Below are 25063 nucleotides of genomic sequence, written 5' to 3'. Positions count from 1 at the left end.
TTTCCCAATTCACTTCCCTTAAAAGCTAGTTCTTATCTAAAATATAGGTGGAATTCTCTGGGCAATTTATTGCTGTCAAGAAATACTTTCATTAATATTTAAATTACAGTAGAAGCCATCTCTAAGCTTTTGCTCGCTGTTGACAACCTCCTGCTTAACAAAGCCTATGATTTGGGTGCAATATATATATATATATATGGGTGTATATATATATACATAGCACCACCTGCTGCTAATTTTTGAGTACAGCAGCATTAACTCCAGAAAAATCTCTGTCCTCTGTATGATGCATACAGAATTGTAGGGAAAAAGGAAGAAAGAAAACCACTTCCTCCTTAATATAAGAGAGCAGAGGAAAGAAAGAGCATACAATGAAGACCAAATATCTCCCTATCCTTATTTTCAGGGTGAGTTATTAACAATATAGAAAATCGTTGCTGCAGGTAGGCAGTTGTTTTTAACAAAATGTAGCTTTAGCCAAGATGTGGTTGATGGAAAAGAAGGAAGCAGAGAAATGTCACAGCAAATAGTGCCCAATGATAGCACAGTACAGCCTGCAATATTTATGAATCTTTTAATGCCATAAATATAACATCCATGTTTAAAGGTATGCTTAGTCAGACTAAGGCACATTTGGAATGCAATGATTTGCTTCTACAGACAACAAAGAGAAGCAGGAATCCAGGTCCCTTATAGAAGAACCTATGACTCTTTATCAAAAAGTTGTAAGGAACTTGGGCTTCAATCTAGAAATCTAAAAGACAGTTTTTATATTGGATTTGTTTCATGCTACTTATATTAGGCACAATAAGATCTTTTGTTTTAATATGATCGTCCTTGTATTAAAGGCACTGATTACAACTCCACAGTTAAAACTGCAGATGTTTGCAACAAAATCACTAACAAAAACCTGGAGGCTTTTAGACATTTTTATCTTTCTAAACAAATAAAAATGTACATTTTTCCACCTTAAATTACAGTTAAATCGCATTACAAATTATTAATGGAACGGTCACATACATGTCAGACACAGCAGGGCCCAGAGCTTCTTTGGGTAGGATGTGGTTCTGCAGATGTATTCTGTGTACTAACTCACAAAGGAGAGGTCCAGCAATGGCAGTTAAGTTTTGAGCTAACTCCCCATCTATCCCAAGGTTAGTAGAGACTAACAAGAAAACGGTAACTACAAATCAGCTCCACTTCTGGAACTGATTTAGAAACAGTCTACACCACTACTTAAAATATCATGGCAGTCTTTGAGCGTTTACAAATCTTTCATAGGTGCTGATATCAGGTTGATAAGAATTAAAAATACTTGAATATTTGTCTTCTAAAATAATGTAACAATCCCATACCATACAGCATATAACTGAGACCAATATAAATTTAAGTAAAACTTTCTTACACGATTATCTGTAAACAAATTTACTTATGCTCTCTTAAAAATCCCTCACAAACGATGGCACCGTTCAAGTCACTTACGAGTCAAGACATTCCTCTAGCTGGGAGGGTTTTGCCATCCTGACCTAAAAGCCTTGCTTTGGGCTCAACTATTTCAAATGTTCTGTTCTATACATGCAACAGGAGCATGCACAACTTTACGATATCTAAAAAGAAAAAGAAGCAATCCGTTGTCATTATCTGTTACTGGCATTTAAATACTTCCTAAAACAGCATCTGTCATCCAAGAAACTTAATCTTTGTTAAGATACAAAGGGTTTAGACCACTAATTTTTCAATCTCAAAGCACAGTCATAGAAAATAACAACCCCACATACTAATAACAAATCCACCCCCAAACATTTAATGGCCTTTTATTTATGTTATTAAGAAAAGCAATAAAAGCCCATAGCATAAAAAATCTACTAAATACAATAAAACAATCATGAATATAAGAAAATTCCTCTCATTTAAAACAGAAGTCAATAAAACAATCATGAATATAAGAAAATTCCTCTCATTTAAAACAGAAGTGCCTTCTTCACTTGACACTAAAAACAGTTACTGCATGAGTCTCCTCTTCACCTGGGTGACGATGGTAAAACCCAAAAGTAATAATTCAACTAATAGATGTTATTTCTTTTAAAACTTCTAGGTATGTTCAGTGTGTACAACCAACCATACATCACTAATTGCATATTGGCGCATCCCAAAGTAAAGCACTGATACAACTTTGTTAGTTATACAGCAACCATTGCAAGAATGCAGAAAGAATGTATTTTCCAATATGTCACCAGTCAGTTCTACAGCCCAGTTCTCAGCCCTTAGTCCTCCAGCATATAGTTGGGGTTGACAACCAGGTACGGGTCTTCATCAAAAGTCTCCTCTTCTTTGGAACCCCTCAGGCCTGACTGGGACAGTTCGATCAGAATGTGGTCCTGCAACAGAGGAAAAAAAGGTATTCCAACAAGAACAGAAAGGACTTTTTGTCCTTTTTAAAAAGACATCCCCTTTTTCTACCAGCACCTCTTACTGATGAATTATTTAACACTTCTACCTTGAATTCATTCTTTAGCAAGTTCCTAAGCCCAATAATTACCCCTACGTAGCTTGGTTTCTGGGAAGGCGTCACTCCAGCATTTTCATACTTTCAAAAACAGGAAGTTCTTTTCTTTCAAAGATCCCAAAACGTTAAATGAGAAACTTCTTTGCTAACACAGTTTGATCCTGAGAAGTAATAATTCCTACTTAATAGCTCTGTATTATGTAAGACACAACAACTAAGATGCTCTGTATTTCTGCACGGTACTGCAACCAAAACTAAAGAAATACAGAAAAACAAAACTTTGAACTACAGAAAATAAAACTGTACTTTGAACTCTTACTAACACACACCTCTAATTTATTTCAGCATTTTGTCTGTAAATGTTTTAAACAAATATTAAACAATAAAGGCGCTTATACTGCATCAGTCAGGGACATGAAAGCACAAAACATTTCTCACATTAGGAAATTCTGCTAAAAAGGAATCGCTGCAATATATCTTAAAACCTTTTTTTCTCTACGCACACATCTTTATACGTACATAACGTGTAAGTCGGTAAATGACTTTCTCAATGATCTTCTTTTTGTTTATTAGCTCTTCTTCTGATTCAATTTCAGATTCAATTTCCTTCAGATACCAATTAATAAGTTCACTTTTCTTTAACGATGAATCATCCTCTTCTGCAAATATAATAAAATCATATTTTAAAAAAAACTAATTACAATACCATTCCACATAATTAGAATAAACATAACAGTGAGATACTTCTCAAATCATAGAACTATTTCTGTGTTAACAGTTATAATGCTGAAAAGATAAACACACAACAGCCTGTCAGCCCCCCTTGCTGTTCTTAAAACAACATGTTTTGTACAGTAGACTGCTGTACCATGGTTTCATTCAAGATAGTTAGATTGAGAACTTAATCTTCCAGTTCTATACATCCACGTGGTTCACAAATTACATGAGCAGCCTAGCAAAAGCATCAGACTGAAGCTTCAAGAACAAGCAGTCATAAGGACTTGTAGCACCTTCCTCTGAAAAAAGACGAAAGATCACCATCATACAAAGATTAAGAATCCATTCTCCCCTTGTAAATGTCAGGTGCGCTTGTTTCAGTAAAGACACAATTCACACATGGTGATGCTACTCAGTCTGCCAACTTTTAAACAAATTCTTACCTTCCTCTGCTTTTCTGAGGTGCAACACGAGAAGATTAGAAATTCGTCGGTACTCAGAGAAGCCCAGCCTAAGAGAAGCTTTGGGTGCTGCATCCTTGTTCATGTCCTCAGAATGGCCACTTGTCCCATTCACAAGTCCATTGACTCCAGCAGGAGCTTCTGCTTCACCTGTTTGAACACATGACCAAGATTTACTTTGTAACACCCTTTAACTGTTTAATCATCAAAACCACTAAACAGTGATGCACTGACCAGTCAGGCAAGTAGAGCTCACAAGGAAGCTAAAGCAATAAGAGTTAAGGAGCTAAGATTCCTAGACCTTGTGAGAAGAAAAATAGGTGGGAAACTGAAGAGAAGCATACACACAAACAAGGTAAGCTATAACAACTGGAGGTACGTTTCCCCTTGGAAAAAGCTCTCTATAAATATTTTACCATTGACTCCATCCTGCTCTTCTTGGTACTCCATTTCCTGCTCATCATCTTGGTCTAGATTGATATCAGGTGTCTCAACTCTAATGATGGATTTGTTTAAAAGCCTGAAAGCTTCCTTCACATGTTTTGGATGAACCTGGGGAAGATTTTTTAAAAATACACATTAAACAGGCATAATGGCTCTTCCTCTATTAAAGGTTTGTTTCCCTGGCAGCTCCAGAAATTCCCCCTGATTGCGATAGTCCTTCTACCCACCTCACTTAATGAACCATAAGCAGTAAAGACCTCACAAGTTAAATTACATCCTGCTACAAGTATTCTGCATTCACATAAAGTTACGCTGGAAATAAGCAGCCTGATGGAACTTTTCAGGCTTTGGCTAACGTGGAGAAAACAAATTTTAGTTCATTTCAAAGAAAGCTCAGTAGATCATGAAACGTGAAAGAGATGGGTCTAAACACAAAGACTATGAAAAAAGTTAATGAGTTAATTAATGAGATTGTATTTTGGGTGCTTCTTTGTTTTTGTTTTTAGAAAGCAATGCTTCTGGTATACAAATTCAGGCTGAGTATGACCATGTCACAAGTGAAAACACGATCCCAGCTCTCCTCTTCAATCACAGAATTTAAATATATAAAACACATTGGTCAAAAAGCCAGAACTCTCACAACATTTATATAAACTTCCATCAAAAGCACAGTACCTCATCACAGCAGTGCATACGGGCCATGGCTTCAGACAAGCGAATCATGCTTTCCAGCTGCCGCACTGTGATTCTCCAGGATGACTTTGTCACCCCAGAGCTGTCACGCTGCCGAAGGCGTTTATACTGCTCCACTATGAAGTCCTCAGATTCCTTAGATATCTTTGTGAGATAAGAGGGTAAAACAGTTTGCCATGTTAAAAGCATTACTGTTTATGCTTCTTAAATGTGTTCTTAAGGCTTCTGTCCTTTATCACACACACCACACATAAATAGAATGACAATCACATTAGAATTATATTGCGATAGGAACTACAGCAACAGTTGCACCATTCATGCTTGTCTCTATGAGATTGTTCTGTCTGTTTACCTTTCATTCTGCATTCAAAGCACTAACGCTGACTACAGCTTTGCCTATGCTTTTTAACTTTACTCTATCTGCACATACACAGATTCATCAAGAAAACAAACTACCCTCCACACAGAAATGAAAAGGAACTTTGTAAAACTCAATAAAGGAGCTTTCTCATAATTTCTTTGTTATAGAAGAAAGCGGAATTACCTTTGGTTTAAACTGTCTTGCAAACAGCAGGTACCTTCTAATATCATCTAATGAATAGACACGATCAACAGATTCTTCTACTCTGGCATGCAGATCCACTATGCGTCTGGCAATGGCGTAATCTGTGACCTGGGATATTAGTGCTTTGTTAGATCTCTTTCACAGCAGCAGCCAAATATCAAAACAACGGCTACATTCTTCCTCCCATCCCCTTCCCTCACACTTCTCATGGCTGAGCCAGTCTTTCCAGAAGAAAAGATACTCTGCCAAATGACCCAGGAGAATGCCCTGCACATCTATAATAGAAGGAAACAGCCGAGAATGGATGAAAAGCAGTGTCAGGATTTACAACATCTTGGCAATCTCCTGGGTTACAAGTTACCCATACAACAGGCAGAAAGCAGCACTTTGCAGCGTGGGAACAGCTTGCTTTCTTTATAGCCTACTCTATCTATTTCAATAGTCTCTTCTTAATTACATCATTGCCCTGAGCAAAACAGTGGAAAGAATAGTACTGAACCAACATTAATCTCTATATCTTTTATTTTCCCAAGGCAAATGCCACATAGACAGGTGATAGCCATCTTAACCCTAGTGACTAGCAGTTTGTAAAAATGACTATTGTTGTTAAGTTTGCAGGTCAAATCACCATAAGATGAAAAGGCAGCATCCTTGTATTCAGCAGAGTATGTTCAAATGGCATTGCCAGCTTTTAGCTTTGCAAAAAGGGATAGCAGAAGCAAAAGGCTCTCACAAGACCAGCTTCACCTAAAACTGCAGAAGGCCACAGAGATGGGCAGGAGCACATTATGTACAAGGGAGCTGTCTGCTTATATATGCAATGAAAATAAATTGTTTTTGGAACCTGCAAACATCAAGAAAAGAAGTAACTGACACAAACTGAAATTATGATTAGATATAACTCACACTTTAAGAAACAACAACAAAAACCTCACACTGCAGTTGTCCAATGTTGCCATAGTATCCTAAAGAGGCTGCAGAATGCTCAGAATTCGTCAGGTCAAGGTCTTGACCACTTGCTCTTCAGCAATGTGCTCTGAGCAAGAGATTAGACTAGAGACCTCCAAAGGGCTTTTCTGATATCAGTTATTCTACAATTGCTCGAAGTTACCTCATTACATTCATCCACAAGGATGAAGAAGAGATCAAACCGAGACATGATGGGAGCTGACAGGTTTATATTCTGTTTCAATGACTTAGATCTGTCATAGCGGCCACCAACTGGGTTTGCTGCAGCCAAAATGGAGGTCCTGGCATTCAGGGTAGCCTGACAAAGAAAGAAAAAAGACATAAGTCCATAAATCTGTGACCACTACTGAACCAACTCACTGTAATTTGAAGAGATCAGTGTAACATTTGCTAGTGAATTTAATTAGCATGTTACAACCCAAGTTCTTCTGAAGAGTCCATACTCTTCTAACCAATCCTTTCCAACCAGCTCCAATATTGTATCATCCTGCCCTGATACACGGTATAATGAATCAGTATTTTAACATTATCACACACCTTCCACCAATACTGAACTTATAAGCCCTCAAAACTGCTATTCAAATCATCCTGCTTTCAAATAGTGCATATGTACGAATAATGATACAAGCCAACAAATCTATACCATTTTAGGGTTATTTCAAGGGTTGGGATTTTCCCCATACTAGTTCCCATTTTCTCTTTCCGGCTCTCTACTGCCTCTTATCTCCTTTCAGTACAATTTCTGATCCTTTATGAGCACAAGGCCCAGAAACTTTTTAGGTAAGTGATCCGTCTCTCCCTGCCACAGTGAGGCAGCTGTAGAACTGCCATGAAATTGTGACAATGCCAGATCAGTGTGTAGCACACACACACACCAGGGCAATCTTGTAGGTTACACAGCCAAAGGAATAGCACAAAGTACCTTTACTCCAGCTTTAGTAATGGATATAGTCTGCTGCTCCATTGCCTCATGAATGGCAACCTGATCCCGCATGTCCATTTTGTCAAATTCATCAATGCAACAAACACCCTGCAGTGGAGAATAAAAAATAGGTGGCTCATTTCAAAATCTTTTGGAACAAAAGAATCTTCAAGACAGCTTGGGGCCTTTTGTCATTAATTACAACAATTCCAAGGATGCAGAAACCTCCCCAGTTCCTGGACTCACATTATCTGCCAACATCAGTGCTCCAGCTTCAATGACAAATTCATGTGACTCTTCATCTTTTACAACAGCTGCTGTTAGACCAGCAGCACTGGAGGCTTTCCCGCTGGTGTATACAGCACGAGGACTGAATTCATCCACATGCCTATGGAGAAAAATAACAGTGAGGAATTGTGTTGCACAAACTTGAACAGACCAGAACCTGCAGAAATAAGGTAACTTTCAGGAATCGTTGCTTTCAGCTTCTAAGAAGGAAGGATTCATCCCTTCCTTCAGGGAGCAACTGACGCTTAGGAAGGTCCTCTTATCTCTAATTGAGCAAACCTTGGGAACCAATCCTTACCTAACTACAGTCTGGTTACACCAGCAGAAAAAGCAACCCAGACCTCCTCCCACAAGTTTTCTTCTGACTTCACAAGCCAACACAGCTCCTCACAGGTCAGGTAAAAGTCAATCACCACAAAAGAGCACAAGGCAGGAAGCAGCTAGACAGACCACAGGCAGCCTGAAGCAGCTGTGCTGCCTGCAGGCAGCTTAAAGCAACTTTTGGTGTCTCCATATTTCTGAGATGCAGCGTTTGCTGCAGGGACCTCAGCCTCGTGGAGACTGATACAGCGGTAAATGAGTATCATAACAAAATAAAACCATATTAAATAGAATTTCAATTTTAAAAAAAGGTTATAGTTTAAGATGTAGCATTATAGACATGATTATTTCATAATTACTGTTCAGATTTAATAGCTCTCTAGCTGAACAAAGCGATGGGACCCACCAACTCAGACTAAGCTAAAATAAGTGAGGAAAAAGAAAATCAAAATTTAATCTAGTATTTTAAGATGTGCTATTTTATGTGGTTTTTAGTATTCAGTGACTTTCAAAGACATAGAATAAACCATACTTTCATAATTACCTAAACAACAACAAAAATAAACTCATTATTCAGCTACTTGTAATTACCATAGGGACGTGTTGCATTTGCTTCAGCCCTATTCAAGTAACTGTGCAAACAATTCCTGAAAAATTTCCTCAGCTCTTTTACTTCCCTCTCCTCTGTTTAATGTAGAAGAAGCACAGTACACATTCACAGCTCTGGTCACGCTGGGCAATATTTAAACATTGAGTTTTAAAGAGATTCTTACCTTAGAAATTGACTCTTGGCTGTACTCGGATCACCAACAACACAAACATTGATGTCCCCACGCAGTGAAGTGCCCTCTGAGGTGGTCTTAGGAACTCCTCCAAAAAGCATCAGCAGAACACCACGTTTCACTTCATCATTGCCTGCCCCAGAAAAAACACCCAGCTAAAAATCCACATGCAGTTCCACGTTTTTTCCTATTTTAAGGAAACTTCAAAACACTTGAGCACACCCACCCAGAGTTTACCTGTTTCCTAAACTTCCACTAAAGCTGCATTTATGTACTCAATGCAGCTTCAGGGAAGAATGGCTCTGAATTCCTTGTGCTACCACAGCTCAGAGCATGGACAAAATTCCCCAAATGCCACTACACAGAGATCAAAAAGAAATAGTATTTCACAACTGAAATCTCTGAAGCTACAAGTGGAGTCTCACCATGGATAGTGGGGAAGAGGCTGGTACACAGATTATGATAGAGATTCTTATCTTGGCTCATTTCAAACACCTTTTCCCACTCTTTTACTGTCATCTGGTTTTTAATGCTTTCTGCAGTCTGTTCTTCATCTCGAAGCTCTTTTCCACCAAACTAAACAAGGGAAATTCAAAGAATAAAAATGAAACCATGACAAACATGATCAGTACTGAATGCAAATACTGCACACAAGAGCTTACACAAACTTGCCCTCTAAAGTAGGTAGAATACATTTATGAAGACTGATCTTAGGCTAAGGAAGCTCATCATCTTATACTTTTAATAAACCAAGAAGCACAAAAACAATACAGCCAACTCCATAGGGAGCAAATGGAGTCTAAGCTCAGTCCGTGGGCAAAAAGCCAGGAGATGCTTGTTTGTTCAGAAAGTAAAAATTGAGCAAAATACTAAAACTTGCCTTTTTATGTGTCCTTCATTAACCAGAACTTAAAAGATCTTTAATCACTCTGGAATGAGGCAAGAAACTTCTACATCCACAACACTGTGTAATGCACATGAGTATGGTGCACATATATATTTAAAGCTCTGTACATCCTCACCCTCTAGTTTGAGGTGAAAATACAAAGCAGAAATTATCAATAATGTTCTATCTATTTTCTTTCCAGACTCACCCGTGGATTTGTTGGTGCAACATAACAGGCTAAAAAGACCAGTTTGTAGGACAATTCTCTGACTCCAAGGGCACGAAGTCCCCGGATTCCTTCAGCTTCGTAGCCGTCTGTCCCACTAACCCGTGAGCCAGTTTCTGCCCGTACTCCTGCCATGAGAATAAGAGTCAGAACAGCTGCAACCAGAACAAGCTGCATGGCATCGAGGTGATGAGCAGTTCCAACAAACCTGGTGTTGACAGCTGAGCCACATCAGGCACAACAATCAGTGACCCTGTGAAGTCACATTTGTCACCTGCCTGAGCAGATTCTACTGCTTCTGCACGCAAGATCACTTCCACGCTTCGAGGAATGCTGCCTCGGGGCAACTCGGCCTGTGTCTCTTGAATGCGAACCTGAGGAGGTACAGAACATTAATGCACTCAGGTGTCATCAAATCTGGAACTGCTTTGAAAGCTAAGCTGCTAACAAGTGTAGTAGGTAGCATCTGCTTGCAACCATCTGACTGCCTGATGAATCGGGTGTCTTGGGGAAGCTTAAAAAGATTCACAGGAGCCACAGTGCCAAATGTCAAGTCAAGGAAAAGCACTCAGGACACTTAGATTCTACTCAATGTGACACACTATCGTGAGATGTGATGTGCTGAGGATCTGGCAGAGTAAATCCACGTGGAAGAGTAAAACACTACAGATCCAAAAAAGACACCTCTTTTCATACTTATATGAAACAATTATGAATATATGTGATAGGAGACTGACAAAGGCTTGAATACGTGGGTTTTCAGTGGCTTGTTTACGTATTAAATATCACACAATAAAACTCTTTAGATTGTATTTGTAATTTCCCACACTTAATTATAAGTCTTCAAAGAAAGAAAGAAACTATTTGCAGAAACTCCAGTGCCTTTCCTCAAGGTCTTTTCTTGATGTTGACACTACCAAAATCAACAGTCTCCAATGAGCAGCAGCAGCAACACTTTTCAAACACCACAAGAACATCACCTCGCCATTTGTCACCCCCCCCTATTCAACTTCACCACTGTACCTTTTGGAAGTCAACAAATCTTGATTTGTTCGTGTCCAGCAGGAATCTCCTTCTGTTGGCACAGACTGGGTTTCTGCAGATGTTTGGCTGTGTATACTTAAATTGCTGTTCCACATCCTTAATCACTGTCTGGCAGTCCAGGCAGAGGAAGGTTCCACTGACAAGCTCTGGATGAACTGGGTGGGTACGCACCACCTGCCCACTGATACGCATCAGAGAGCCAATTTTGGCAGACGTCAGTTCTCGAATCCTGTGTAGAACAGAAATTAATTCCAGATTAAATTCCTAGTCCAGCTGACATTTCAGACCCAGAGTACTCACGTAGGAGCAGCTCACTTTGTAACAAAAGAACAATTGCAACAGGCAAATGAAACAACATAAAGAAAAACAACTTCCCATTTTGTCATTTTACATACTTGTAGATCAACATTAAATACACCATTGGCACTTCAAAAGCAACACATTATACCAGATTTTAAATGCAAAAGTTTAATCAGCTCGTCAGTATCTGCAGTCACTTTCAGTCCAGCATTTGCATGATTCACAAATGAAAAAAGGTTACATAAAATCATGCAACTTCTTCACTACTGTATGGATAAAGTGCACCTTTTATGCGGTATAATGAGAACATTTTCAATAGCTTTTGACATTTTTTTTCCAGAGGTGAGAATATACGAGTTTCTAGGATTAATAATCATCTTACTTGTGTCTGGTAGGAAGATCCTGAAACGCGACATAGAAGTCCTTGTTTGCAGGAATGTTTCCATGGTCTCTAGCAAAAGTCCTCACTGCTCGGCAAAGATAAGGATAAACCCTGAAATAAAGAAAACAAGTTTGATTTCCATATTAGATATCAAATGCCTTTTTCACTTTAGACTACATCACAGGCTTGTATCATACATTTGCAGGTTCTGGCTTTACAACCACACTATGAAAAAACACAAAAGCTCATCTAAATATGCTATCAATGAGATTGCTGTGTTATAACTACATTTTTTAATTAACTGTATGAGAAAAGATTTTTGAGACCTTATTTTATGGCACTTTTCTCCTTTTATTAAACAGCAGAGCCTCAAAATAAGCCAATAAAATATTTGCAGAGCAATAAGCTCCAGAGCTTCATTCTCATTCTGACCATCTATTTCTTCATCAGAGTAAATACAACCCGTACGCTTTACCTGTAAAATTCCTCCTGAACAGTGGTAGAGAGCTGCTGATTGAACTGCTCCAAATCCACAAAGCTCACGGTCAGCGTGTTACGCTCCGGCCGGATCAGCTCCTCAGCATCACGCAGGTATTTGACCTCCCCATCACTATTCTGGAATCTGAAAGCAAGCCAGGGTGAATGGCAGTAACACATAACAGAGCGACAGTAATAGATCAGATAGCAACCAAAAACTTCTGGATTCAAGACAGAAGAGTGGCACTCCCCAACCCCTCACTGACATCCCTTCCAGCAATATTTTCTCCCAAGCAACAAGGCATAGGACAAGAGGAAACAGCCTCACATTGCTGTTTTGGGGTTTAGGGTTTAGGTTGGATTACAAAAACTTTTTTTTTCATTGCGAGGGTTGTGAAGCATTAAAACAGACTGCAAAGGAAGCATTTGAGTCACATCCCTGGAGGTATTTAAGAACAACAAAGAGGTGGTGTTTAAGGACATGGATTAAATGGTTTTAAGTTAAAAGAGGGAAGATTTAGGTTGGATGTTTGGGGGAAGTTCTTCACTAGGAGAGTGGTTAGGCCCTGGAACAGGCTGCCCAGGGAGGTTGTGGATGCCCCGTCCTTGGAGGTGTTCAAGACCAGGTTGGACGGGGCCCTGGGCAACCTGATCTAGTAAAGGTGTATGTTTGGTGGCCCTGCCAGGCAGGGGGTTGGAACTACATGATCCTTGAGGTCCCTTCCAACCCGGCTCATTCTGTGATTCTGTGTGAATGGCAGCACGAAGTTAATGATTACACTTGATCTCAGGATCCCTTTCCAAGGCCAAGTGTTTTCCCTCTGCCCGCTATGAACACGCCGGCACACACAGGCCGGCCCTGCCTCCACACCTCGACAACAAGGCCCAGAGCGGCCTCACGACGTTACCACAACGGGCGGCAAGCCGGGCACAAAGCGCCTCAGAGCTGGGCCCGAGCTTTTCTCACAAGGACGGTGGAGCGTGGCCGCAGACCCCGACAGGAAACCCCCCCCCAATCCGCACTCACTCCTCGAGGAAATCCTGGAACAGCTTCTGGCACTTCTCGGCCACCTCATCCCGCAGCTGCTGATGCTGTTGTACCGCTCCCGCTCCGCCGGCCGCCACCGCCAGGTCCATGGCTATGGCTATGGCTATGGCTGCCGCTGCCGCCCAGCTCCCGGCCCTCGCCCCGCCCGCCAACCTTCGCGCCACAGCCACGCCGACCAATCAGCGGCCGCCGTCTCTCAGAGTCCCGCCCTCCCGCCCCGCGTTTCCTCTTCCCTCTCGGGCGTTTTCGCGCCAAAAGCGAGCGTCTCCTCAGGGCTGCGTGGCGCCCTCAGTGCGGAATGGTGAAAGCGATTAAATGCAGCGTTTTATTTTTAAAGATCTCAGTGAATATTTGATATGGAGCCTTTGCACAGTGCTAAGAATCACAGAATGACCCGGGTTGGAAGGGACCTCAAGGATCATGTAGTTCCAACCCCCCTGCCTGGCAGGGCCACCAAACATACACCTTTACTAGATCAGGTTGCCCAGGGCCCCGTCCAACCTGGTCTTGAACACCTCCAAGGACGGGGCATCCACAACCTCCCTGGGCAGCCTGTTCCTGGGCCATCTGCTCTCTTCTAGTTCTTCCTCTTTGGAAACCACCCGTAACAGGAGTCTGAAGGACTCCCCAAGTTTTATCTGGAAACTGAAACACAAAGAGCTCAGTATCTTCCCTAGGAAAGATCCTGCGGGGAAAGCCTGTCGGTTTCATTCTATCTTCCTTTTATTATCAGGAAAGCCCTGAGGGGCAGAGATGAGATGGTGAAATTACTGGCACAAGCAGTATGTGAATGAAGCATTTTGCCCTCTATGTAAAAAGAATAGCTGATTAAACTGAAGCGCTTATCACACGAATCCAAATCAGAGAACAAGCTTTCAAGCTTCAGAAGATGTCTTCAAGAAACTCAGTTGGTTTTGTTCCCAGACAACTTGAAAGGAACTACAAAGTGTTATTTGTAGTGAAAACATGCACGATTCTGACTGAAGATTTAAGTTCCCATAAACTAAGGGAATTGTATCTGTGTATACATCTAAGGACAGGAAGTGAGATAGTTGTTAAACTATCCTGCAATAGGTGATGGAAATCAAGGACTATACATGTTTTCCTAAACTATGAAACCAGAACTGCTAACGATCAAAACAAGACAGAGTTCTGAATTACTATTTGCCGAGTTTTAACCAAGTTCTAGCAATGTGCAGCATACACCGAAGCATCCTGTTCAGATGACAGTCTTGACAAATGCGTTTTGCATTTTGATTTATGATCATAATTATTTTCAGTTGGCTGAGAAAAACTGCATGAAAGGATATGGCACAAAGGGAAAAGAAGGGATAGGGGCCTCCCAAAGGAACTGCAGTTCTTTTGCAACTACTGAGAATAAATCAAACTAAAATATGAGCTCAAGTAACTCTTAATAGAATTGGGATAAGCAAAGTTGTTACAGGAGTACGTGCAAAACCCGCTGCCACATCTAGAGTAATGAACATAGTTGTCAGAACTCTGTTTTTTTGTTGGCATGAAATGAAGCCGCTAATTTTGTGTATTATTAGGAGGAAGCACTTCAGATGTACATTACCAGCTCTGTAAGAACAAAAGAAATTAAGTAAAATTCATGCCAACCAGCTTAGCTAAATAAATGATTGTTTTGAAACTTGGATTCATTGGTAATAAGTCTGTTGTGATAAGCTGCACTTAGCCAACTAGCTTTCTAAAATATAACTGAGCACAGGATAACATTTTAAATACAAGTAAATAATATAGGAAAGATTCTATATTTGAATTAATTAGGGCTCGCAAACAAAGTTGCGCGGTATGTTATTCTTTGTATTGTGTGCCTTTCAAACCAAGTTTAACTTTTAGATTTCCAGCACTATCAAAATGACCTTTAGTATTCCTTGAATTATCACTTTATAACGGAGAGCTTGTCACAAAACAGGAAAATTAAGTCTCGTTCGATGGCAGCTGCAAAAGAAGATTTGCCCTTTTGTGAATTTCTACGCAACTTCAACGCAACTTCCCTGACTGACCTTTTTGCAGCATAACCAATATGTGACTTCTCTGACATTTAAAAATCAAGGTAGCAACAGAAACTGACTGCCTGAACTGTACCTCCAATGGGAAGATTTTAACACGTAAAACGTTAAACAAAAATTAAGTCAGCAATTAGAAGTGTGTATGAAAATGAGACTAACTCTACTGCAGGGCCTAAATGGTGAATAGTATCTTTGCCGTCAGCACCTACTGTTTTAAACTTGAAAAACAACCATCAAATGCAGTACGTAAAAGGAAGTTTAAGAAAGATTGGTTCCTCACAAAATGCAGGGCATACTCGTTGGGTTGGGAAGAGAAAGAGAAGTAGACTTGTGTACCATTGCAAAATGAGGAGGTTCAAGCAACTCTGACTCATTTAAGAAAAAGGATGTCTAGAGAGAATTTTAGAAGTACTCTTTCTGACTTAAACACCCTATTTCTCTGTGTTTAACACCCAGGCAGTTCACAGCATCTATGAATGAAGAAAACTCAAAGCTTACATTACTCGCTTTTCTTCCATTTAGAATAGATACACAAAATCCTCACTGAAATGCTTGGTTAGTTATCATAGAAGCATTGTCAGGAATACAATGTGTGACTTGCTCTCATCACCTATTTATTTGCCTCATTTACATATGCCTCATGCATTCCAAGAATGCACGTAACCTCCTACCCAGTCCCCAACAGCAACATAAAGAAAGGGCCTTATGGCTTCTAGGCAACTTGAAGTGAGGACAGAAAGAAAGTTAAACTTTAGTTCGCTATTCCATCGGGTTTTGTTCTGTAATTAAATGCATCGTTCCATGATTACCTTGTGAGGATACAAAGCAACAACCAGAAAAGACAGTAACCGTATCTAGTTTGCTCAGAGAATTTTATTGGAATCTTTTATGACTTTTTGTTAAGAACATTCTCCTTCTCACCCGCTTCTCAACAATTTCACTCATGTAAATTAACAACTGGGTTGGTTTCCTCCTGCTTTTTGAATTGCGAGCATCCTGTTATTTCAGCTTTGAGCCATTTCTGTAATCCAGAATATTCCATCTTGCTGCCATACGTTAAAAGTGCACGATGTTTATTGCACAATTTATTTAAATGTTTAGAAATACAATACAATTTAATGAGATTCGGATACTAATTCGAATTTGTTAAAAATGTGCAGTTGCCAGTACAAAGAGTCTTGATCTGTTAAAATAATTGCTTTTAAATAAATACCTAAAGGATAAAAAAAATGTTTGTGGCACTTCAGTAAATTAGATCATCTTTTATTGCATATTACAATGCTTAGATCGATACACGCTCATCACTAGCAACAGATATGCTCACAATCATATCATACTTGCAGGGCAAATCACCTCAAACTTCCACGAGCAGGTCATGTTAAGGTGTCAGTCGTTTGGGATCCCGTGGGAACATGGAGGTCTGACGAACATTATGCAGCCCCAGGTATAGCATAGTAACTCTTTCCAGCCCTACAACAAATGGAAACAAAACAAAAAACAGTATAATGTCAGTTTTCTCTCCAAAACTTTTAAGAAGCTAAATGTAACTTATGGCTAAAGCCAGCTCACCAAACTCATGCAGAGTGAGCAAAGAGTGATGTGTACACATTAACACACCTGACTACAGAAAGGAGTTAGAACCAGAAATTATAGGTTTCACATATAGTACCTTCTGACACAATACAGGTTTCACTTGAAACACATGTCACTAAAGCAATGGTACTAGAGATGCAACCCTCTTTTGAATCACTTGAGACTTTCAAGATGGCACAGAAAATTGAAATGAGAAGGGAGTAACTGGGAGAAATTTATCTTGAACATGGCTGCAGAAGTACAGAACAAACCAGCCTTAAAAGCTGCTACCAAGTACTTTAGAGATATTAACTGTCATAAGCAAGTACAGTAAAAAACCTCTTTGGGAAGCTCATTCCAAACACTCTACAGTGCAAGCATGCAGATTCAGCAGTATGAGCTCATGTAACTGTTTGCTGGTATCTTCAAGATAATAAATGCTTCCCTGGTTGTGTTCTTTCTTCCTGAAACCTCAGAAGTTATGTGTATACCGCAGAATATGTACAGACATCCTAACCCATGGGACTACATACACACTCCAGCCATACTGACATGAAACCAAGATGCCTACGAGTATTCATACACTGCTCTGCCCTACGTTAAGGCTTTCAGCTAAAACAACTAGAAAATGGTTCATTTCACAGCATCTTCTGCTTGGCTGATGCTTGGCCTGATCTATGGGATGTGCCATGAGAAGCATTTACCCTGCAGAGGAGATGCAGCTTCAGTTTCCTTGAGAGCAGCTGTGACTGGCCTAAATGATCCTGGATTATCTGCAAGTGCCGATGTTCACTGATGCTAACACCTTTTCAGTATTTCAGAGCAGCTGTCTCAAAAGCCTACTGTATTTCAATGCATTTACTAACAGCACATACTTAAGAAGCTGATCTCTAAACATGCCAAGAATATACTACACGTACTTTAAAAAAAAGGCAAATACAGAAATATTGGATGAGTTATTGTGATATATATATATATATATAGTTATGTATATATTACTCAGTACTTAATAAAGTATTCTATATGCATGAAAACATTTCATTCTACTATGAAAACAGCATCTGTTACTCAAAAGTTACGATATTTAAAAGCTCTTTGTTTATTTCAGTATAGAAAATGCCCACACCTGAGACAAGAAGCCAGTAGACATCAACACTTCTGCTGAAATGATTACCACCAGCCAAAGTTGACATTCAGTCAAATCATAGCAAATAAAGACAGAAGGAATCACTTGGTTTTTTTCCTTACTACACAACAGCTTCATCAGACGTTCTGAGATAACAGTGACATCTGGTATTATTAGGCTGTGATATCCATGCACATATGCAGTATTTTCTTGCTTAAATTTTTTCTTTGATCAAATTTTTTTCTTTGATCAAATTTGAAGATAATCTGCTTGCCTAGGACGTCAACATATTTTCACTTGTGATCATCAACCCTTTCAACTTGTCAGCCTGTGCCATTAATATTTAGCCAAACTATTTCATGATGATATTTACAGTTTATCTTCTCTCTCTAAACTCCCAAAATAAACAGTTCATACGTTTACCTAACAAGTAAACTGCAACCACTGCTTGCAATTTTATATTGAGCCCTGCTTGGGACCATGTTGAAGCTAAGGTCAGGTCAACAGGAAACAAAATGAAATACGTATACTTACCTATTCCACCACCAGCATGTGGAGGTGCACCAAACCGGAAGGAGTCGATATAAGCCTTTATTTTCTCCAAATCTAGAGAGGAAAAACATGCATCTGTTTAATGACACACAAGTGAATACGGGACTGCATGCGCAATAAAATATTTACCAAGGTAATTTAAAAACTAACTTTCGCTCATTAAACAGATGTAAGTTATCCAGAACAGTCTTAGAAGTTATGTCCTTAATATTCTTATTCTATTATTTTATTAACAGTTTAATAGGTAAAGAACTGTATAACTGAGCATGAGCTAGGCCTAACTGCTCACTATAACTTATGGGAACTGCTGACTTCTTGAATAAGCTGCAACGAGAAGTAAGGATTAAACAATCTATTTTTCCCTTTTGTTACATTGGAAGATACTCCTTTTATCCTGCTACCTTCTTGACACTTCACTTGGTCATCCACTGAAAGCATAATTTTAATCTATACCTTACACTCCTGACCTTCATTTAATTTAGTCTATTCTTTTATCATCAGCCAGCTTTATCTCAGCCTTCTTTTTTATTTATTTGTTTTTAAAAATCATCACTTGTTTATTTGCTCTCAGTTCAAGATTTAACAAGTGACAACTAATTCTGCCTAGGTACTCCATCAGATGTTTGTGAGAGTACAGAGAGGCATGGCAGAATACAACATGTCTATCTCCATTCTATGGCAGGTATTTCCTGCCTTACATCCTCTCAAAAGGCCTTGGAAACAATCCCTCTTCATCAAAGCATTGCTGGGAAACTAGTTAGTTTGTTAATACCACCACTCTATATTAAAACAGTTAAACAGTATTAGATGGATTAATATTATGCATGACACAATACCATAATTTTAGCATTACTGTCACACATTACATTCTTCTCCAAAGTCTTCCTCTAAATGAAACAAATCCAATCACGATTTATAATCTTTTAAATGAAGCTTTATGTTGTTTAACTTGTTACCAATGCCATGATGCTTGGCTCTTTCTGTCAGCAGCTGAGGATCGTGAATTCTCTGAGCTCCAGACAAAATCTCTTCCCCTCTCATGAACATATCATAGGAGTTTGAGTTTTTCTGGAAAGACAAGTACTAGTTAATTTCCTATAATTTCCTATCTACAGTTACTCCATCCTCAGGGAGCAAACATATACCACTCAATAACTTCATTTATGATATCCAAAGCTATGTAGTAAGAATGCAACATGTTTGTTATCTGCCTTAGAATTACAGTACACAGTTTTCTCACGTTACTTTGGAGATGATTATTTTTAACAACTGAAGTTCACCCACACACACTTTGGAAAAAGGTTACATTCACATGTATTTACCCCACAAAAGGTGCTGAAAGATATTTATGCTGGATTTTGGAATAAACTGGGAAAGTTTCTATCAATGTGAAAAAAGCATATTTCTATTTAAGTGTCTGTTGCCCTCAAAGAATGTTTCTGTCTTGTTTTGGTGATGGCAGCACAGGAGATCTCTTCTGGTGACCATGCAGAGCTCTTCATGAAGTCCCTTCAGCTTCACCCTGATTTACTTTCCAGTACATTTTGACCTAGTGAATGGTCACTGCACACACCTTATGGGCTAAGTAGCACTGGCCTACTCTTGTTATTAGCTTAACTTCAATTACAGCAGAGGGTCATACAAAAATGCCTTATCCACTTTGTTAAATCGCACTATACACAAATTAATCTCAGCTTCAGAAAAGAAAACAAAAAAATCACCACAAAACAACCCACTGTCAACAGAGAATTTTACTTACAGGATTCACAGGATCTGGCATTGTATAAAAAGGCCTCACAGCAAGAGGGTATTTGTCAAGAATGTAGAAGTCCGTGTCATACTGAAAGACAGTGATTTCAAAAAGTTACTGCAAGTGAAAATGATGTAAAGCACAAATTACAAGAGGAAGATAGAACCAATGAATCTTTGAAATCTTATTTAAAAAAATCCAAGCAACTGCATAAATTTGATAGCATTATCTTCAAAGACGCTACACAAAAAAGCAGCACATCACTTTTCAGTTTCCCAGCACTAACACTTCTGTGAACTTAAGAATTTTTAGCAGTAAAACGTCTTGCCAAAGTTTGTTGTTGGATTCTTTCCCCCCAATGATGTAACCTTTTTCTAAAGATTTAGACAGAACCTGGTTTTCTTTGTTTTTTTGTTTATTTGTTTTTAAATTCACCTACAATCTCTTTTTTTGAATGTCCTATCCTGTTTGGTGTACTCAATAGCAAAAAACATAGAAGACTGAAAATGGTTTGAAAGAGATTATGAAGGATAAAGATAAAAATGCTGGTCATTGAAATAAACTATAGCAAAAATGGGGATGCAGTCAGCCAATTAAGTCATGCTTCACTGATTACAAACCCTTCACAACTGGTGCACACTGATACTGTTTCCTCAATCAGTGCATAAGAAGTTATTTTACATAAAGTAGGCATTTATACCTACTCAGTGATTCCATGACATCATGCTTCTGATTCAATGAGAAACATATTTATTATAAAATAACAGTTACCTTCTCCTTTACCAGACGTCCCAGGAGCTTTTCATTAGGTGTGCTGAAAAAGATTCTCACTATTAGAATTATGTGACTTAAACTTTTACTTCATAAAAACAAATTTCTTTTATTCTCAGAAGGTTCAAATTCCTCCCGCTTCATGCCAAACTATTTTCCTTTGACCTCAGATTTTATACGTATAGTCTCAAGTAGAAGAAAGGTCTATTTTCATATCCATTCATTTATTTAACAAGAAACACGGACATAAGTACTGTTTATTCCTCTCAAAGAGAATCTTTCTGCACAGCACAAAACTTATTATGCTTTGCTACCACTTTCACAAGATTGAAACATTTGAGTATTGCTGAAGTACCTCAGATCTTCTTCATCCCCCATCTCAACGCCTGCCTCCCTAAGCATGGCCACGGCTTCACGGTATTCCAGCCTCAGAGTTGGCTCCAAAAACTTAAATGGCTCACATGGGAACTGTTTGTTCACTGTCTGAATTTCAGTTTGGAATCTACATACAAGGAACAAGAATAGAAGCAAAATACAAAGTAATCAAGAAATGCACGCTTCTTGTATATAATCATCACTTTGCACTGGCAATACAATCCTGCCACAAGAGGTCCCTCTTGCAATATACAACCTATTTTATTTTAAATACCTACTGGAGAAGTTCTGTATAATCCTAATGAAATGTTTCATCTAAATTAATGCAATCTACTTCAATGATATACAGGTTAACATTTTACTACTACTTCTCTTTTATTCCTTTCCTAAGAAATAATTGACTAAATCAAATTTTCACAGTAAAACCAACTAGAAACCATCCCTTTGATTTGTAACATTTAGCTGGGCTCTCCTTTGACTTAAGTAATACTCTGGTTTGAATACAGAAATTTCTTTCCAGATTGATAAAAGATAAGTATTTCTCCCATTTGTAAGCAAACGAATACAACTTCTTAAACTTCTGGCTTGTTGTGTTTTTTTTTTTAACAAGTTAGGAGTGAGAATAATGGAATCTTTACTGCTGTCATGGCAGAGATGCAAGCTGTTACAATAAATTTCCTTCAGGAAAGCTACTTTAAACAGTTAAGATTAATTTCAAAACAGAACAATCAGTATACCTGAAGTGGCATAACAGGAAGGATATTTTATACTAATGATGGATTATTTCTATTAAGAAGCCCATTCAACAGTGAACATCATTTTTGTGATGCAAGCTGGCATACTGTAGAAGATGTGACTTGGGCATAAAATAGACAGTTTACAAGCATTAGTGAACTTCTAAAGTCAGTTACAAAGGAACGGTTAAGAACAGAGCACCAATGCTTGAAGTTCTCTTGTAAATCAGATTACTAACGATTATCTGACAGGCTGAGGATGCAATGCTCACCCATTTGATAGCACAGTGCAAGACAGCTCAAACAAATGAAGTTGCTCATGAAATGGAAAATGTTTCTGTTACCTCTCCTGAAGTCCCTTAAATATCTGCACCAAGGTATCTGCAATCTCTTCTACCACTTCATGATAGTGGTAGTTAAAAGCCATTTCAATATCCAGACCAACAAACTCAGTCAGGTGTCTATGTGTATTGGAGTCCTCAGCTCTAAAAACTGTAAAATAAAACAACAAAAATTCAAACTGACCTGAAATCATAATTCCATTTTGAAAAATAACACAGACAATCAAACACACCAGCAACTGGACAAGACAGACAATGCTGTCTATAGACATGACAACTCTTATTGAAAAACAAGAAGAAAGCTTTCTGCCTCAAAGCATCACTCGTAACAAACAGTAACAGCATTATTGTAGCTGCGGTAGTCAAAGGGTACAAGATAGTAACTCTCTGCAAGTCTTGTCTATCTCTTGTCAAACCAACAGATAGAAGTGGAAAAAGCAGACAAGCTGTCAGGCACACAAGGACTTAGAGATTTTAAAGCTATTTTCAGAGGAAACAGACTTCTCCATGTGTGAGCTGATTTTTTTTTCAGGTATAAGACTGATATAAACATGCCTTCCTACAAAACCATGACTCATGTGTTAGTAATTAACAAGTCGTTTAAGGCCTGAGTTACTTCAATTTTTAGATTTTATTTATAAGCTCTTGTTGTGTTTTCCAGCCCTTCTATCTCAAATATCTTTAAACCTGTTCTCAAGATCTAATAAAAAGTTGCTGCATTACTGCGTAGAAGGGCAATGCCCTATTAGCTTTTGAAGAATAGTATGAGAGAGGAAAATAATCCATCCGGATTCTTTACTGACAGCCTGGTGAGACATATGCATTTTCCAAGCATTGCTGTTTAGTATGTATACAAGAGCAAGGGACAAATCCATGTTAATACACGATCTGATATTATTATTAAAGGATATTACTTTCCTTTTACCACAACTGCTAGAAGCCACCAATGTCATCTTTACAATTTGGATAAAGTAATGCTTTTCTTACCTGGTCCAACACAAAAAACTTTATCAAAGTCAGCACAAATACACATCTGCTTGTACAGCTGTGGGGACTGAGCCAGGTAGGCACTGCTTTTGAAGTATGATACAGTAAACACATTGGCTCCTCCTTCGCTGGCAGCTGAAAAGCAAAGCTTACAGTGCTTATTAAAATAAAAACGTGGGGGAAAAAAAAGTTAGAGGTAGGCAGACAGACTACTGGGCTTATACTGAAAGATAAGGAAAAAAAACATTAAAAGAAAAAGATAAATTTGTATTACTAATGCTTAGGTAAGTTTTCTGGCTCAGGACTGTCAGACACTGTCTTGGAAACCTGCAAATTGAATTGGGGTAGCTAAAAATGTTACTCTTCCCAGCCGTCCTTCACTTTAGGGTGAAGGCAGCAGAGAATGCATGTTTGTACCACCACACCTACGTGCAGTCCACCATTTCTGTGGAAACTAATCTTTATCAGTGATGAAAGCTTCAAAGACAGTTAATTGCAGAGACCAAGATCAAAGCACACATCCTGTTTTTCCAGGACTGTCTCCCTAGCAGAGGAGTGGGCAAACATCTGAAGTGTCTGAAGGCATTAATAGATCTCACAGACAAACCCGGATTTACCAGAGGACATTTGCCAAAGGTACAAAGGTATCTCCCTGTTCGAGACAATTATCATAGATAGTTGCCTTTAAAGAATGCTAGCCAAGAACACACACTCCTATTTTGAATGAATCTCTCATAGTAAACAGCCTACCAAAACTCACTGTACGTTTCTCAGCATATGAAATGATAGTGATAGTTGCCTAGCACACTTATAAACAGATCAGAGTGAAACAATAATTAATAGTTCTTAAAGATTCTTATAGCACTACGTGCTACTTAGAATTACTGCTAATTCCACTACAATTAATCTTCCTTTAATTACCACTACTCCCACTGAAATAATTTCATTGACTATTCAGTTACTTTTGAACAGAGGTTTACATGGAAAATCTCAAATCTTAAAACAGCTATAATACGTAAATTTGAAATGTGGTAAAGAATTGCATCGATTTAACTTGCTAATTTTGCAAAACTTACCAAATTATCTCCTTCTAACAATAGGATGCTTGCTTTCAGTGGTACACTGCAGAGGAAGAGTAGCACACTTCCTCAAAGGAGCTACATAAATAAACTACCTGGGAGTCTTTAAGACTTCAAGCTATTTTATCAGCATCTGTAGGAAAAGTTACCTAATCTTACAGGTCTGTGACATTTTCCATGTTGCAAGAATAGTTGCTTGTGTGTATTTTGTTAAAAAGCCCTAGTTTTAGCTCAATTAAGAGTTGTCTTCAAAGATATAGATACAGAGGTATAAAATCCTTGTTGAAGAAAAATGCAAATTATCAAAAATTTCATGTTTAACTAAATCAAAACTTTAAATGCACTGTAGAGTACATAAATCAGGTATAAATAGCATTTGTCTTGTTCTTTTAACATTCAAAGTCAGGAGAAGAATAAAGAACAATCTTGACACTTGCTTTGTTTGCTCTGCTGTATCTGAATTAGAAATAGTTTCTTAAAGAAAAAAAATATGTTTGTTAGATAGGTTCACTCAGCAAATCTAAAAGAAGCAGATCTGAAGCTTCTGGATCAAAAATACATTACCTGAAATGATTTTCGGAGTCTGAATTTCCACAAATCCTTTGCGAATGAGAGTTTCTCTAAAAAGCTGACAAATACCAGACTGAAGGCAGAAGACTGCCTGACTGGTGGAAGTCTGCAAGAAAAAAATAATAAAACCTAAGTTAGGTTA

At 38.6% G+C, this 25063-nt stretch overlaps 2 protein-coding genes across 2 annotated transcripts in view; both read right to left on the bottom strand.

Moving 5' to 3' along the window:
• Window positions 1–557: 557 nt before the first annotated feature.
• Window positions 558–13174, bottom strand: MCM6 (minichromosome maintenance complex component 6). The gene is made up of 17 exons (XM_015868882.3): window positions 13011–13174; window positions 11982–12128; window positions 11507–11617; window positions 10804–11053; window positions 9989–10154; window positions 9763–9908; window positions 9094–9244; window positions 8660–8801; window positions 7524–7665; window positions 7278–7385; window positions 6498–6653; window positions 5366–5494; window positions 4804–4965; window positions 4101–4236; window positions 3667–3834; window positions 3026–3165; window positions 558–2378 (listed from the first exon to the last, which is right to left on the bottom strand). Exons 1-17 carry the CDS (start codon window positions 13118–13120, stop codon window positions 2265–2267), a joined length of 2478 nt encoding a protein of 825 aa, XP_015724368.1. The 5' UTR covers window positions 13121–13174; the 3' UTR covers window positions 558–2264.
• Window positions 13175–15919: 2745 nt separating this feature from the next.
• The window catches only part of DARS1 (aspartyl-tRNA synthetase 1), a 32812-nt gene continuing 23668 nt past the window's right edge, over window positions 15920–25063 (bottom strand). Inside the window, exons 8-16 of the mRNA XM_015869063.2 lie at window positions 24916–25027; window positions 23273–23407; window positions 22289–22436; window positions 21191–21337; window positions 20836–20878; window positions 20074–20154; window positions 19271–19382; window positions 18297–18368; window positions 15920–16534 (exon numbers count right to left, since the gene is read on the bottom strand). Coding sequence (XP_015724549.1) covers window positions 16443–16534; window positions 18297–18368; window positions 19271–19382; window positions 20074–20154; window positions 20836–20878; window positions 21191–21337; window positions 22289–22436; window positions 23273–23407; window positions 24916–25027 — 942 coding nt within the window. The 3' untranslated portion in view covers window positions 15920–16442. The remainder of the gene's footprint in view (window positions 16535–18296; window positions 18369–19270; window positions 19383–20073; window positions 20155–20835; window positions 20879–21190; window positions 21338–22288; window positions 22437–23272; window positions 23408–24915; window positions 25028–25063) is intronic.

Source organism: Coturnix japonica, chromosome 7 (assembly GCF_054131305.1).
Source record: "Coturnix japonica strain WE chromosome 7, WE-NBRP24, whole genome shotgun sequence".
In the NCBI taxonomy this organism is placed as follows: domain Eukaryota; kingdom Metazoa; phylum Chordata; class Aves; order Galliformes; family Phasianidae; genus Coturnix; species Coturnix japonica.
This window is presented reverse-complemented; position numbering and strand designations above follow the sequence as displayed.